The 16,644-nt window shown below is 44.9% G+C and overlaps 1 protein-coding gene across 1 annotated transcript in view; it reads right to left on the bottom strand.

The window, feature by feature from the left end:
- Positions 1-2,259: 2,259 nt before the first annotated feature.
- STAB2 (stabilin 2) overlaps positions 2,260-16,644 on the bottom strand; it is an 89,529-nt gene continuing 75,144 nt past the window's right edge. Inside the window, exons 57-69 of the mRNA XM_059816492.1 lie at positions 15,710-15,814; positions 15,225-15,332; positions 14,358-14,551; positions 13,178-13,319; positions 12,694-12,827; positions 11,408-11,573; positions 11,072-11,178; positions 10,308-10,427; positions 9,173-9,331; positions 6,806-6,913; positions 4,166-4,294; positions 2,922-3,041; positions 2,260-2,310 (exon numbers count right to left, since the gene is read on the bottom strand). Coding sequence (XP_059672475.1) covers positions 2,260-2,310; positions 2,922-3,041; positions 4,166-4,294; positions 6,806-6,913; positions 9,173-9,331; positions 10,308-10,427; positions 11,072-11,178; positions 11,408-11,573; positions 12,694-12,827; positions 13,178-13,319; positions 14,358-14,551; positions 15,225-15,332; positions 15,710-15,814 — 1,643 coding nt within the window. The remainder of the gene's footprint in view (positions 2,311-2,921; positions 3,042-4,165; positions 4,295-6,805; positions 6,914-9,172; positions 9,332-10,307; positions 10,428-11,071; positions 11,179-11,407; positions 11,574-12,693; positions 12,828-13,177; positions 13,320-14,357; positions 14,552-15,224; positions 15,333-15,709; positions 15,815-16,644) is intronic.

The following is a 16,644-nucleotide window of genomic DNA, read 5'->3' on the forward strand; positions in this document are numbered from 1 at the left end:
GAGATTTCAATGCACTGTTTAAGAAAAAAACGGAAAAAAACCCAAAAAACCCCAAACCACTGTACATTCTCTCCATCTTACTACTAGCAAATAATAATATTGTGTTATTCAGTTTTGCATTATTGAATTTGATAATGTTTTTTTGGCCATAGCTCCGTGATGTTTATTCTTTTAAAGCTGGCTAGAAGTCAGTTTGCTTGCCTAATTTTCCTGTGTTAAGCAGGAACAGTTTAATTGGGTTGGATGATGTTATCCACATAATACATGTTTTGTTTCAAGATTTTCTCCTCTCCCCCTTCCTTTCTCTTAACTTACAAATCAAACTTCTGTACAAAGCTATGTTACAACAGCCAGCTGAAGTAAAATCTTGTTTATATTGCATGACTTCTTGAAATAAACAACATTGCATGAGAAAAAAGTAATTATGGGAGGGTTATGTTCCTTTAAAACAACCCAACTCTGTATAATATGAAGTTAGAATTTTAAAGTGTATTATTTATTTTTCAGTGCTAGAATGCTCTTCTTTAAAAACGTCTTGCATTTTTGTAATGATTTCATCTTGGCACTCTCTGCATTACTTATTTTAACCTTATTATGTTACTGACTTCAAAGAGATTTTTGAGCATGTTTAAAGGGCAGTGTCTCTTTATATTCTTTTTGGGAGTATAGTTCATTTGAACACCAAGGCAAGAAGAAATTTTCATTCTGTTCTACAAAATCTTGGAAGAGAGTAGCCTGTCAGTAAAAGAAGAGTTTAATGAACTGTGGAACTTCTTTTGTGATAAAAATATTTAATGATTATTATAAAAATAAATGCTTGGACTTTATCTTCTGGTCCCTACGAGCCTTAGTATTTTGGGTGACTGGGGAGAAGGAAAGAACATGAGTTGTATAAATTGCAAAACTCTGTGGGGAAAACTCCCCTAAATATGTCTGTGTGTTTAAGTGTGTATATGTTCTAATTTTTTTAGTATCTTACAGGTAAAAACAAGCAGGCATGTGTAGGGGGGCATGGGAAGGAGTTAGGAAGATTACTTCAGTCTGTCTCTTTCACCCAGGCATATTTACACATTAGATTCCTTTGGTTGTGCTTGATTGCTGCATCAACAACCCTGGATTCATGTGCATATCTTGTTTTGTTAGGAGGCATCCTGGGGTTGCTCTCAGAGGTAACTAATGCTCTCCTGCAGTGACACCTTCCCTCCTGCCCCCCACGCATGGTAGACACCAGGAAGCGTATCATAGGGGGACATTACTGCTGCCAGCAAGAAAATCCTCCCCTTGTTGCTGTTTTGTGGTTTCTATAGTGTTCTCACAATTTGCTATGATATTAAGGTTTCGAGGGAGGGAAATGAAAGCGAATCAAACTTCACTATACTAACAGCATGGTGAAAATTGCAGCTGTTATTGCTGTGCATTGATTGAAAGGTGATGTTAATGTGCTTGGTAAAAGTACGGTATGTGAACAAGCAGGTAGCTTCTGCTCCTTACAGACCCAAAAATCTGAATGTGGACATAAGCTGGCAAGTACATAATTGTCATTGTCCACTTTTCACAAAAATGGCTCAAGTAAAAATTGATCACTATTTTAATACCCTCATATGATCTGTATTTCTTGCTAAAGCTGCTACCGTTACTATTTCCCTTTGTACGGTGAGATGTAAACAAAACACAGTCAAGTTGGAGGAAAGACAGAAAAGCTAGAGGGGGGCAAGCAGGGTAGACAGGATGGTTGCATGTCTTGCTGCTGAAATTCTTACAAGAAAGTATACTCGCAAAAAATCCCCTCAGTTTAAAAATACAGGTTTAACACATGTTCTGTTTCACACTTGCCAGTTGTAGTTGTAGCTGAGGCAAAATGAAAGCGTAGAGCTGGAGTACTAGCAAATTTAGGATATTTGCCAAGTTAGCAGCCCTGTGTGCTTGAGGCCATTTTAAAGTCTGTGAAGAAGAATGAAAGCAGTTAAATAGCAGGCTAGTGAAAGTCATCTACTTTTCACAGAGAGGTGTCTGTTTGCTTCTGGGTAGGTTAAGACTTAATTTTGCATTTGGCACTCACACTTGGTATTGCTCAGATACAGCCAATGCTTCTGAGGTTGGTAACTCTGAACTCTATAGACTGCATCTTAAACAAAGGTGTGCTCTTTTGGGTTTTAATTTGTAATGAGATTTTATTCCCTGAAACATGTATTTGCTGTTTTTTCACAATAAGTGTAAATAGAAATGTGTTTTATAATTGATTAATGCCAAATCCAGTCTTTAATTTTGATCATGAGGACCACTCATCACAAGCTGCTGGTCATCCGAATCCTATAAAATAGAAGAAAAAGAAAATCAGACTTGAACATTGCGTTAAGAAATGAAAGTCACTTTTTGGCAAATTTGTCCATACAGATAGCAAAGTTTGCACCTGACATTTTTGCACCAAACAAGTCTTTTTACTGGATGCAAAAAAGCTTACTTTGATTTTGACTCTGGATGTACATGAGGGTCTTGCTAAATTGGACCATTGAGGCTATTCAGATATTCTAGCTTTACTCAATCCTTCCTTCCCTTGATTCCCAATCCCCTTCCCATTGTGTTTTGGATTCTTTGGAGTGCTGACATGGCACTCAACTGCATTAGCAGCAAGGAGAAGGGAAGATAAAATTGAAGACTTTTGAAGTTTGTATAGACATGTCACTGGCATCCAGTAGCATTTGAAGTCCAGTTTAATTCAGCTTTCTTTGAAGGCAGAATTGAGATACAGCTGTAGACCACAAACCCAATTTCTAGCAGTGGTGAGATGGGAAAGCCAGGAACTTGAATGGTGTTTTCCCAAATTAATTTTTTTTCCAACTAGACATTTTCCTTTCATAAAGTCATTCCTTCTTACCATGATTTTAGTTGTGTCTCAATCTCAAATCAAAATGAACACTTACTGAGAAAAGATCATAAGTAGGTTCTGGTGGAGTCAGAGCAGAAGAACTTTCGTATGAGGGGTTGGTGATATTTGAAGGCTGTGACTTGTCCAGTGATGTTACGTCAGTGTCATCTTTTGACTACATAAAATCACACAAACCTGCTTAAAATCCATCCTCCTCCTACAGTGCATTTGGTGGGGCACTTAAGCTCCACTACCGACCGGTGCAGTGCTGTGACTTAACTGGCTTTATCATCTAAATCAGCGTCTCTGGGCATGAACTGTGTCCTAGGTTGTTGTATTATCTCAGGTCACTTAACACTGGTACCTTTTTTCTTTCCCTTGTTATTTTAAAGTCTCAGCAAAGAATGGGAAAGGAAGTGTTGCCCTGGCATTGTGCCTGGGGTGAAAGGTACCTGCTGTTGGTCCTGAGCACTCTCATTGCAACTATATAAAAATACAGGCATTTCCCCTGGCTCATGGCTCCTGTTTTTGTTTCTGTAAGACAATTCACATTATGCAGGGTCTAGAATACGAAGGGATTTCTGGTTACTTCTAGGTAGACTTTCTTTTGGATTGATTCTCATGTCTCATGTATTTTGTAACACTTTTTTGTCATCCCTCATCTGTGAGTAGCTTGACTGTTGCTGGCTGGTTTCGCATCATCGTGATACTATGTGAAGCTAGCAAAGTTAGCTAAGAGAAAGCAAGCATGAGAGCAGATCAGTATAAAAATTTGCACTTTTCAATTCTGACAATCATTTCAATTTGCTTGTCTTTTGAATCTGGCCTTTTTCCTCTCAAATGTTTCAGCCTCCAGAGCAGCAAAATTATTAGCAGTGCCACAGAGGGAGGGGAAGGAGAACAGGTGCCCTTTCAGTGGTGGTAATTGCCTGCTTCCCTAAGGGCCAGCTTTCTGGTGAGGCAAAGACTTCTGCACTGCTGCTGTGCAGTTAAATAATAAGCCTTTGGCCAGTCCTTGGTGTTGGAAGTGTCTGTGAGAGCGTGAGCTCGTCGGACACCCTGGAGGGGAGAGGTCGGGGGAGCAGTAGGCAAGTGTAAGCTTGTGCCCAAGACAAGTGTGTGAGCCTTCCCCTTCCTCGCTTTCTCCATGTCTTAGTCTGAGTGGTTCAAGTGGGAAGCGATTGGGAGTGTTTCTAGCTTAATAAAATGGAAGGAGAAATGGAAGGCTGTGAGTTTGGGCGGTGCGGTGGGTCGGGGGTAGTGCTGCCCCCCTGCTTCGCGTTCCCGTCTGCCGCCTACCTTGAAGTGCTGGAAGCCTGTGTTTCTCTTCCTGAACCTGAGGTAAGAATATCCGATAAAAGCCACGATTCCAGTAACCAGGCAGATGCCAAAGAATATTCCTGTCCCAGTACTGGCATGGAGAGGAGCCTGGAAGCAAGAGAGAAGGGGGGTGAGCTATGGGATGGTCACTGGTCACCTTCCAGCCCCCGCGCACACAGGGTGTCCCTTTGAGGTATGCCCTAGTCCCGCACTGCTTTTGCACTTGAGTTCCCTGGTGCGTGTTCCCTAGGGACAGTTAAATGTGGCCTTTTGATAGTAATTACAAGCTAGATTTTCTGGGGGTACTGGCCATCAGCTCTGGTATGGCTTCATCTTGTTTACATTTTTGAAGTTACGGAGGATGCCTAAGTGATCTTTTCTGGTGGGGACTTTCAGAGTAGCTGTAGAGGCTGTGGTGATGGTGAAACCTCAGTGGCCTGAAGAGAAGTGGGCACCAAATTCCCTTGAGCAGCTTTGGAAACCTGTGCTACAAACCCTAGAGGGCTCTTCACGGGTTCAAGCTTATTCCCCACTGTTTTGTGCCCTGGGGAGGTGTTGGTTATTGCCAGCTGTCGGCAGCCATACCATCCTCTGAGCCCTGCTTACCGGGGCTCAAACCAAACCGCATCTGAGATGAGGCCCATCTCATCGCTGGTTAGAGTGACTGCCAGCCTGTGCAGAGGGTGTGCAGGGCTGGGCTCTGCCAGCGGCCCAACACCTGCTTTCTGTAGGTCATTTTGCCCCAAACGAGCAATGCCTTTAACCTGAAATAATTCTTCAGTCAAGCAGCTCATGTGCCAATCCAAGTAACTGTATATAAGTTTTATTAAAATAGTTATAAAATACGTAGGTGAAGTACTGAAAGAAATTCACACGTGATCTGGATTTAATCTAAAGGGGAGAAATGCCTCCAGAGACTGGCTTTGATTTGCCTTCTGCAGCTCTGTGGCCTGATAGACTGACCATGAAGGTGACTGGCAGTTTTGGGGTGACGATAAGTTTGAGGGATCCCAGGGCATGCAGTCACTCAGGCTGCAGGCTCCCCAAAGCACTGTGCTCTTTGCTGGCAATCCAGGAGGTGAGGAGGGGTCTGGAAACGGGTAGAAGATTCATATGCTGATACTCTTGCTTTGCCATGGCCTTAGCTCTATGGCTTCCTGCCTAGAAAACTAATTATTAAACTTACCCTGGCAAAAATAATCACATTATTGTCTTAATAGATATGCTCTCTTCATTTATTTTTTAGAAAACAAAGTAATTTACATGGAGCAGTTGGACAGCTAAATATTAGAAAACATTTAGTAGCCCTTTAGCATGTCAAAGGTATTATAAAGACTGTAATATCATGCTGCTGTAGACTGACAGGAATTGCCTATTATTCTGAATCATTTTCAGGCAGTAATTTATGCTTTTACCCAAGTGTGTCATTTCCTACTTCTGAGGATTGTAGACTGCAAGAGATTTTTGTGAACTGAGATTGTGCAGGCATATTACTAAACTAGGAACAAGAAGGCTGGTTTGTAAAGGAGAAAGGGTTGCTCAGAACAAAACGAAGGTGAGAAATAGGGTATCAATAGGATTAATCCTGAGGACCAAGGAGGCAGCTGGTTAGCCACTTCCGAAACCAGAGCTGGGATGGATGGGCTGTAAACGTCAGTAAGGCCCCTCCAGCACACAGAGAGAAGGATCAGAATGAGTTACCCCGACGGAAGGGAAGTTCTTCAGATTAAATAAGTGGTTGGTCTTTTTCCTAGGTCGGCTTGAGCCTGTGTTGGGCTGTCCCAGAGTATCCTGTGTGGAACGGAGCTGGGGAGCGCTAACACTGCACATCTGAACACTTAACCTCCTTAAGGAAAATATTTTGTGCTGGAAAAAAAGGTGCTCGCTGTGCACCTCTCCCAGGGGCAGCAGGGATCACTTTTGTGAAACATCCCCGTTGCGCTGCAGGTGAACAAAATGTTTTTCTTCCCTTTCATACAAAGCAGTAAACTTTTCTGGTGGGAAATAAATGGAACAATGTTCCTGCCTCCCTGCTGCTGGGCCCTGTACCATTTTGATTCCAGCTTGAAGCAGTGCAGCTGCGAACTTGACTGGCCTCCACGGAAAGGACAGCACCCCTTTCTGAACTGTGCTGTTCTGCCATGCACTGTTTGCTTTGGTCTTTCTAAGGGGAGAGATAATTGGATAACTGGGACCATTGCAGGGATTCATGCAGGCAAAAAATATTTATTTGCAAAACACCTTGTTGTTTTGGATAGGAATGAACGCAAAGCCAAGAGTAAAAATTTTTCCTTAGAAGCTTGAAAGATCTTTTTGGAAGAACTGAAATGGAGCTTTATAAAACCTCCATTACAAAAATGAGCTCCATTATGAAATGGAGCGTTTCTTTTATTTATATAAAATAAATGTGGGAAGAACTTGTTCAGACAAAAACATTTTGAACAAGCTTCACTGGCACCTTGTTCTTAACTTCTAATTTTCTTTTGAAGTAACCTTTTAAACCAAAATGGCATATATGGGAGGGAAACTGGGGATATATGAATGTCAGCAATGAGTTTGTGATGATACAAGCCACAGCCACCTCCCACCACCCCAAAAAAATGATCACTATGTACTTACAGGTGCTGGCGGAGCCTTTAAAGGCTCAGAAATGATATGGATTATCCCATTGGAAGCGATGATATCCCACTCAACAATAGCACTTCTGTCCACGTATCTGGTCTCACTCTGCCAGGAGAAAGAGCAGTGAGAGCTGAGCTTTGATCCTTCTCCCTTGGGGGCTAAAATAAACCTTGACACTATTTCCCCACCTCAGTTACTGACACACGGAGAAAAATCACGAGGGCTTACACCACTGCCTCCCTGGAAATCACCCTGGGATGGCGGCAGGCTGGTCACGGCTCTCCTGTGCATGAAGTAGCCATCATCATTACCTGCATGTTGCCTTCAGGCATTTGTCCTTTTTTTTTTTTTTTTTTTTTTTTTAAATAAAGGTTTTTGTGATGTTTGTGTAATTGCCAAGCTCTGCCTAGGACTGCTGTTACAGCTGCAGCCTTCCTCAGTTACAGCTGTTTTCTGTGCTGAGGATGCCACTTGCACTGAGTTTGCTGGCTCAAGAGTGCTGGGTCAGCACTTACAGGGAGCTGCTGCCCACAGATTATTTGGTGGCCTAGTGTCAGCGAGCTGGAAGGTGGATCCATTTGGCAGCTCATCAGGATATGAGAAGGGAGAGGGACAGGATCAGTCATTGCCACCCCGACACTTCTCTAGACTCTGCTGATAATGGGAGTCTTGACTGCTTTGAGCTGATCCTGAGTCTCTCCAGCGTTTTGGGAGGATGGGTTCAGGGGTGTCCGTGCTATTGCAAACTCTGCTTTAAATTGCATCCTAGCAAAATGGTTTCTCCTCAGTGAGCAGAACCAGGAGCTGCTGCCTGCTCTTGCCCCTGGCAGGAGGTGGTATGCTGCTGCTGGAGCATACGGTGACTTTCTGTGCCCAGGGAGGAAGGGGCTCAGCTGTGGTGGCACCGCAGAGTGGTGTGGGAGTCACACCATGTCCTCCTCCTTCACCCCTGGGCTGCCCTGCCAGGGTCTGGGGGAAAGCTCGTGGGCTGACCTGGTGTGCTGGGACGGGTGGGTGCTTGGCTGCCTGGAGCATGCATGGAAAGCAGCTGCCACCTCTCCTTCCCACCCTGGCACCCCGATGAGCATTGCTGCAACCGGGGGCTTGCTCAGGTCCTCCAGGGAGGAAGAAAAGCTACAAATTTCCAATCAGTTTTTGAAGGGCAGGAGCAAGATTTGTGTTAATGGGATTAGAGCCTCCCCTTGGCAGCTTTTGAAGAAAGGAGGGTTTTTTTTGAGGAGAATCTCTTCTAACTCAAATATCATATCAAAGTGATCCAAAAGAGCTCCTGGCGTGCTAATGAGTGATATAGGTACGCCTTGTGCTGGTGCACCTGATCTCTCATGAGGGTAAACTTTAATAATGTGATTACTGGGTTTGCAGTATACGGTGGTTTTAAGGATATACATGGTAATTCTCATGCCAAAGGAGTTTCTCCTGAAAGGGAAAGGAGGAAGGGAGCAAAGGCAATAGCTGAATCATTTGTGCACCTCTTCCTGCAGCACCTATTTCCTTCTTGTTGGTGTCTGTGAAATTCCCCCCCCCACAGTTGGCATGTTGGGCACTCAACTTTCCTCGGGTCCAGTGCCATTCTCTAGAGCACATTTTAACTGCAAGGGTACGCAGTTAAACCCGCACAAATGCAGGGTTTCCTATTTTTGTATTCAGCTATACCACATCACCCACAGCAGAGTCCCAACCTCGGTCTCAAGGGGATGCTGTCACAGAGGTCATTTGAAATGCTTGAGCAGTGAGTATTTTCTTAATAAAAAATGAGAAGCTGGGTGTGTTTTCAAAGGATGTGTTCCCCTAAAATGTCAAAGGATACATTCCATTTGCAAAAAGGACATCAATTTTTGCATATAAAAACCACTGAAATGGTAAAAATGCAAATATGGAAACCACTGTTTTGTCTGCTTTTGCTCTGAGCAAGGCTGTGCTGGCGTCTCCTGCATCTCCCAGGAAGTTACCAAGAAACTTTACAAATGCCAACACCTTTCTTTAATGATAAGCTGCTGCTCTCATCTCTCCTCCAATTGCACTGCCATCTCCCATAGTCCTGCCAGGCTGAGAGAAGGGTTGAGTCAAGCTGGTATCCCCATCCTGCCATTCCTGCAGGCCACCTGAACAGCTTGCTTCCAGTTCTGTGGGTCAGAGCTTGGCTATTTGCAAACTTGTAAATTTGCAGTTTGCCAGCTGCTATCCTGCAGTCTCTGGGCAGGAAAGAGCCTTCTGAAGTCAGCCTCTCATTGCTGCCCCGTAAAGCCTTACCCAATTGCTCACCAGATCAGTGTGTCACCCGATTACAGGGTATAGCATAAGGGGGGAAAAAGCACGAAGATGGGAGATTTATTAAAAAGGTACCTGTTCAGCGCTGGGGGCTTGATGTTCCTGGCCTCTGCTGTTTGTAATGAGGAGTTTTTCCCCTAGACGAGTTAGAAGAGCGGTTCCGTTGGTTAAGTCCTCATAAAACATTATGCTGGCATTAGATAAATGATACTCGATGTCTCGCCCGGAAAGTGTCTGCAAATGAAAGCAAAATACAGGGAACATTAACTGATCTCATTAATCCTCTGGATTTACCAGTAGGCTAAGTGCCTGTGACCTTTTTCCCCTCTTTGCTATTAATGTTGCAGCAAGTGCAATATGGGGTAAAGGCTATTGGGAAATCTGGATGAGAATCACAGAATCACTAAGGTTGGAAAAGACCTGTAAGATCATCAAGTCCAACCATAAAAACAAACAAACAAACAAACAAACAAAAAAAAACCAACCCAAAAAACCCCACCCACAAACCACAAAACACACCACAACCCACACCAAAACAACCCACCCACACCACACAGCACCATGCCCATCAAGCCACATCCCACAATGCCATATCTGAATAGTGGGATCTTCTGTCCCTGCTGGCCTCTGATGGATGCCTGCAGCAGGCAGTACCTTAATTCTGGCAGGACAAAGGATTTTACTCTTTTGTATGATGACCTGAAGTGATGAGCCTCAGAGATATTCCAAACAGCTTGAAGATGCAAGGCAGGGCATAAACCCATGTGAATTGTTTGAGACAATGTTTGATTGAAGGAAGGAAGGAAGGAAGGGATAAGCACAGAAATGAAGCTAGGAACAGATGCCTTTAATGTATTTGTGGGAAATACCAAAGCTGTGCACTGCTTTCTTCAAATAACTGTGCTTGATGTTAATAAGCCAAAGAAGGCTTCATCTCCTTTGTAACGAAGTAACTAAAATCCCTGATGGAAAATTCTCTGTAGTGACTCGAACACTCAATAACCTTACACTCCTAACTACGGAAAAGAAATGGAAACAGTGAACTCACCTCTTTCAGAAGCCCAGTTTAAACTATGTGGGGTTACCCAGAAGTCATGTCATACTAAGATTATTATTTTTTTAAACTTAAATTTCACTGGGATACAGAAACTCATAATGGCTGTTTAAAAGTGTTATTGAAACAAGGAAGGAAAAAAGAAAAAAACCCGACCTCATTTTCCCTTAACCCCCCATCGTTTGGGGCAAAGAGAGTGGCGTGCACTGACAGGTCCGTGAGGTACCGCAGGAACTCTCTTCCCTTCCTAGAGCTGTTGGAGTAAGCCATGATGTCCTAGGCAGAAACAAAATCCAGCTTTACTAAAGAGCAACCGTGCGCTCCTGTGCGGGGAGCTGAAAAAATGAGACTGTATAATAATGACAAAGAAGCTGTCTATTAATAGCCACGAAGCAACTCTGGAGTGATATTATGGAATAAGTTTGTATTTAAAACCCAGTTTTAGCTGCTGATGTGGTGAGCACATCTTAAACTGACTTGCAGGAGTTGAGCCCTTGTTGTCTGTGAGGCTCCTTACACATATAATGCCTTTCTGAGTAGTGGCAAGAAAGGGACCCTTTTAATGCTTTGCCTTTTTCCCCAGCAGCAGTTCAATAAAATGACAAAAAAAACCCACCACACTCCTTGTGATGCTTAGAAAGCCAGGAACACTTGTGCATAGAATCCTCTCTAAGCTAAAGCTGAAGTAGCATTTGATTTCCAAATGGGGTTTAAAAAACCCAAAACCTCTTTGGAGCAAGTAATTAAAAAAATAGCGACTAAGTTCTGATTTCGACAGTGCAGATTTAGACCACTCCACCTTGCTTTGCTGGTGTGGTGTTGTTACCTGGTAGTAAAGCAAACACTGAGATACAACCCAGTGGCAGAGTCTGCTTCCCTCTGCTCACCCGACCAAGCAGCACCCCAGCTGTGGGCCGTACCGACAAGAAGTTGGTCAGCGTTGGGAAGGACGTCAGCACTTGCAGCAAGTTCCCGCTGCAGGAGAAGCCGTCCCCCACGTAGCCTGGCTTGCAGGTGCAGTTCACCTCTGGAAGGTACAAACACAGAGAGCTGCGTAGGCAAACACCCTTTGCTAGAAGGCTTTAGGCTGTCCAGTGCCTGAAAAAAACTTGCAGGCAACAGATTTTTTTTTTTTAAGTTATAAAGAGGCAGAGTCTCTTGCAGTGTTATCTAGCAGCCCGTGGCTGACCAAAGGAACCAAAAACTGGGCTGCTGCTCCCTTTTTCGCAGAGGGATGCGGAAAAGGACCCACTTACCTTTCTCCCTGTAGCAGAAGACGTCCCACGTTTCACTCAGGTTGACTCTTCTCCCATAGTCCACGATGCCAACGTACCCGGAGCCGCAGTTTGGGGAGGAGAAGGCAGTCGGGTACCCTACTCTTTCGCCGTCTAGCCAGCCGGCAGCACACAGGTGGTACCTTGCCTGCAGCCGGCATGGCCATAAGAGAAAAAACATTGGGGGAAGAGCTGGGTGGTGGGGCTGGGGTGTTGTGGACAAAACGGATGATCCCCCCAGGGCCCTCAGGCAGCACCCAACCCGCCAGCTGTCTTTCTGGGGGGGTCTGTCTGTCCGTCTGTCCTACAGCCTGCCCTGTGCTGAGCTCTGGGCCAAGGGGATGCAGAGAGGGGGGCACCTCTGAAGGTCAGTGGCTCCCCGTATGGGCCAAGGGAGCCTTTCTTGGGGAAAGCTTCCCCAAGCCCAAAGCTGGACAGGATCAGGTGGGTGTGAAAGCCAAAGGGGGATGTGCCAGCCCACCTTTTGTCTACCTGGGAAGGGCTCACAAGCCAGCTCAACACAGAAAATAACACCCTGCGGGTGCTGGAGCCAGCCCCACTGCTGACTTTGCTGCTTCAAGAGAAATATTTAGACTATGGGGCACAGGGGATGTGCAGCTCAGGCTGCAATCAATCTCCGGAGGCAGCAGAAGGTGGTTTACATGCTGGCTGTGGTCCAGCCTCACATTTTGCTAAAGGTATCTCTAAACAGTGAGCGTCTTTCTTCCTTCCAAGATGGGAAGGAGCCAGAAAGGCACAGTCAGTCTGGCCCACTCTTCTAAAACAAGTTTTACAAACCCAAGGTGCAGTGCTCATCCCAATGACATCAGCCATGCGTTGTCTATAACACACTCAAGGAAAAGAATATGGAAATGGCTCTGCTAAGTTAACAGCATTTGGGCAAAAGATTCCTGGAGCCTTACATTAAAAAAATTAATCTAAGAATAATTCTGAAGTGCATATTTCTTTAAGAAATCCTAATAATTAAAACTTCCATGAAAACACTCTGTAAGTCTGACTTTACCATCCCACCCCAGTATCACTGGAAACAAGAACTTGGCAACTGGTTTCAGTGCTGTATGAGCAGGCGTGAAACCAATAAACAGTCTGAAAACTGCTCCCAGCCAAACGTACCCTGGTGCACAGGGGAAGGAAAGGAGGGAAAATGAAGCTTATTAGCACAGAGCAGCCCCCTTGCTCTTCCCTCCCCATTTACGCTGTGGCTAGGTCTGCTCCAGGGATTTCCTCCCACAGTGAGGCTACCTCACCTTCTGCGCATACAGCAGCTGGTTATATGTAGCGATGGTGGCTGTCTCATTGGCACAGGCCTCCTTTGCCTTCTCATAAGTCATTTTGTACTGCCCTTGTGGGGACCGTAAGTGGAAAACCCCAACCGTGGTATCTGTAAAGGGAGAGAAAAACCAGCTCTTCCTGAAGGGCTTTCCATGTCTGGATACAGTTTCAACTGTACCATACAAATACCCGTGAATTTTGTGAAATGTAGTTAGGACAGATTGGTCCCTTAGGGGTAACATTCCTACCTGGAATGCCCTCATCTGTTGCTTCGTAAATCTGGTATCGCAAAGTATGTAAGCACACATTCTAACTTTAATCTTCTCGTTGTTTCAAGGGGGCATAGGTAGAGGACTGAGTGAGCTTACAGGCACAAGGATCCTGGCTACTGGCTTCAGTGCAGTGGCACAGGGATGAGGATGTCCCTGTCCCGTGGTGTGCACGGTGTGCCATCCTCACCTTGGAAGTGGAGATCAGCACAATCAGCGTCGGGGTGGCACTGCCCGTTGTCTTGCAAGCAGCGATCAAGAGGAAGCTGCATCACTGAGCAGTTCAACCCATTACCAATGTAGTTATTTTTACATTCGCACTTGCGTTTGTCCTGGTCAGAAAGAGAATAAAAAAGGCCAAGCCAAGTACTTAGCTGACATAAAAGTGGTATTTAAAGCAAAACTCTGAACTGTTGGAAAAATTTCACTTGATATAGCCAGGAATGGACAAACAGGAAAGACGCTACTAACAACGGTGATTCAACAGGCTGCAAACTCTGACACTGACATTTATTCTTCTAAGCAAAACATTTACACGTGCACTTGGGTGCTTTGCTGAATTAATACCAAAGCATAATTCCATCCACAAAGCTAATAACATGCATTGGAGAATTATATGACATGTAATTAACAAAAATGGATGGCAAACCTATAAAAATGATATTTAAATGACTGGGCATGGTAGCATGAAAGGAATTTAGCAGCCCACTGATAGTAATAAATTGAGAAGTATAAACCAAGCAGGAGCTGGTGACATCCAGGCATTGTGATGGTTGGCAGCTGGAACAGATTAGCAGCAAGGCTTTTCTAGATAGCTCTTGGAAGACACATCAGGCAAGCCACCAAAATGGAACGGACAGGTGATCCCGAAAGCACCAGGACAAATGCCGGAGCAAGTCACTGGCACAAGTGTTCCTCAACAACATTGACTGTGCGGGCCAAGGAATTTGTATTACGTGTCTGCAGAGCTTTTTAAGTTGAGTCTGGCCAACCAACAAGTGACACTCTTCTCCCAGCTGTCCCTACATTTAGCTACCAAAATATATTCAGTTTCAATCCAACAAACTCCTATTGCAAATAGGGATATCCAGTTAGGGTGAGCTAAGAAGGGGACAGAATAATTACACATGCAAAATATCCCATCTGCTGTAGTACTCCTTTCCCCAGAGCAAAGATGTCAAACTGTTTCTCACCCCTCAGATGAAAGTACACCAAACTGGTGTGGAAAGTAGGCTGGAGCTATGTAAAGGTTGTTTAGGAAAACAGGGACTTTGAGAGGTACTGAGTGTCACCCAGCCAGAGAAGAGACTTCTGCTGGCACCAGGAAGAAATGCCTTGGACTTCCCTGCTGGTGTCATCATTCAACTTACAGGTCCTATGACAGTGCAAATGGCATGCTCATGGCAGCCTCCGTTGAACCCATCAGCGCAAGGATTTATTGGAAGGCATGTAAAGCCATCGCCTTTGTATCCTTTTTGGCAGCTACAGAAGACTTTCACCCCAAGTTGTGTGCATTCGGCTGCCTTGTGGCACCCGCCGTTGTTTTGTTTGCAAAGGTCTGCAGCTGCACAAGGGAAAAGGAAACAGGTGAGTAAAATCTGCTTTTAAAGAGGGTGTTCTTCACAAAGACAAACCGCCTCCAGATTTTTAAGGCAAACTAAAAATACTAGAACACTTGTTTGAGGAAAAAACCTGTGAGTTTCCTGAGGCATTCCTGAACTTGTGCGAAGGTTATCCTTTAGGGCTCTGAAGCCCTTGTCAGGATGTCCTTGATTTAAGAGATATGGCACCACTCCTCAGAGATTCTGCTTTGCCTTTTGGTGGCCCAGGAGAGCTGGTTTTCTGGGGACTCTGCTCTGGCCAGGGTGACTTTGGAGAATGGGAGACACCTGGCTCAGAAAGAATGACTGTTTCTGCAGTGATGTTACTGGGGAACTAGGTCATCAAAGAAAATCCTGTAAGTGAAACACTGCTGAAAACAGTGTTGTCTCCAAAACCTGACTGAAGCACACTTCTTGCTCATGCTCCTGCTCGGTAAAACCCGGTGAAGCCAGTCACTTGCTTCAGAAAAAACCTGATTTGTATATGTCCTAAATTTGTTTCACTTGCTGCACTGTGGAAGCTGTTAGATTTGATAGTCAACATTTCATACCAGATGGTAACTGCATGCAAGTGCACATGCAAGAGGAGACAGCCTGCTTTCTTGTAGCAGGCTGTGAATGGGAGAGGGAGCTCACCTGTGCATGTGAGCCCATCCCCATTGTAAAACGGCTTGCACTGACATGTGTTGTTCTCCATGCAGACGGCATTGGCAGAGCAGCTCGGGGAACACACTGGTGGCAGAGCTGTGGGGAAGGCAGAACAGCTGGGATGAAAGTGCCCTTGTTTCATGCAGAAAGAAAAGCCCTCATACTAGTCTTGCTAACTGGAAAACCTGTAAGAATATTTTTTTGACTGCTTAGCTCTCGGGTGATACCTTCCCTTATGTAGCCCAAAGCCCCTCCACAGGAGGGGTGGGCATTCATATTCCCACTTCACAAAGGAGGAGACAGGGGGTGAAGGGACTTGTTCTCAGCCCAGAGCAGAGTCCCTTAGTCTCCTTTGAGGGCTTCTGATGTCATTAACCCTTTCTCTCTCTTCTCTATGCAAACCCTCTGTTGAATTAGAAGTGCTTTCAACCCGTGGCTCCATGCGACAGAGTGTGCTGAGAGGAGGCAAAGACCTAGTTTGGTTTCACACAGCCGGCCAGTCCATCCTGTTTCGCAGAAACATCGTCCTGTTCCTGAATATCCTTCGTCACACTGCCCGTTGGTCTTGCATTCACAGGCTGAAAAAGGAACGTAAAGGAATCACAGAGCTGCCATTGAGAAAGGGGAAAACCTTTCCCTATGGAAACATCACCTATACTGTTAGTTTAGATACAGTATTATCTAGAAATTTTTCAGATAAATCTAACCTCATGGTTTTTCACCATGAGGCCAGTCAAGCAGTAGACCAGACTTCCCAGAGTGACTGGGCAGTCTCCATCTTTGGAGGTCTGCAAGCCCCAACAGGACAAATCCTGAACAACCTGGCTTGAGCTCAGGGCTGACCCTGCTTTGAGGAGGGGGTTGGACTAGAGACCTCCTGAGGCCCCTTCCAACCTCAATTATCCTGTGGTCCTATGATTTTATAACTGGCATTAGCTCAATGTGCGTCTGGAAATGAAAATGGGTATTGATCTGCATTGTGGTAGAGTAGCAAATTTCACAAAGGACTGTGGTGGGAAGGAGTTAATGGCTGAGCTGAAGACCCAGCCTGATCCTGTCCTAATGTGCAGCAGCTGCTAGCTGTGGGGAAGCCTTTTAGCCAGAGAGAAGTAAGGTATGCAGAGAGAGAGAGTGTTTGGTTGCTGTCTGGGAGAAGGTCTGAGTAAGGAAGCCAAATATGAGGTTAGTGAGCTTTGCTATAAAATGTGGGCAAGTTACCTGCAATGTGTTTTTTATGTTTTAGATATTTTTGTGACTAAAAGCTTCTAGATTCCTTTTGTTGCTTTTATATGTGGGATGCTAACCCTTGTGCCCTGCAAACTGAAGCATGAGGGGCTGATTTAATCTATAGGTGATGTTTTTTCCCCCACTCTTTGGGCCCTGCAATAACTTATGTGTTGAGTCCTTC

Source organism: Gavia stellata, chromosome 4 (genome assembly GCF_030936135.1).
Source record: "Gavia stellata isolate bGavSte3 chromosome 4, bGavSte3.hap2, whole genome shotgun sequence".
In the NCBI taxonomy this organism is placed as follows: Eukaryota; Metazoa; Chordata; class Aves; order Gaviiformes; family Gaviidae; genus Gavia; species Gavia stellata.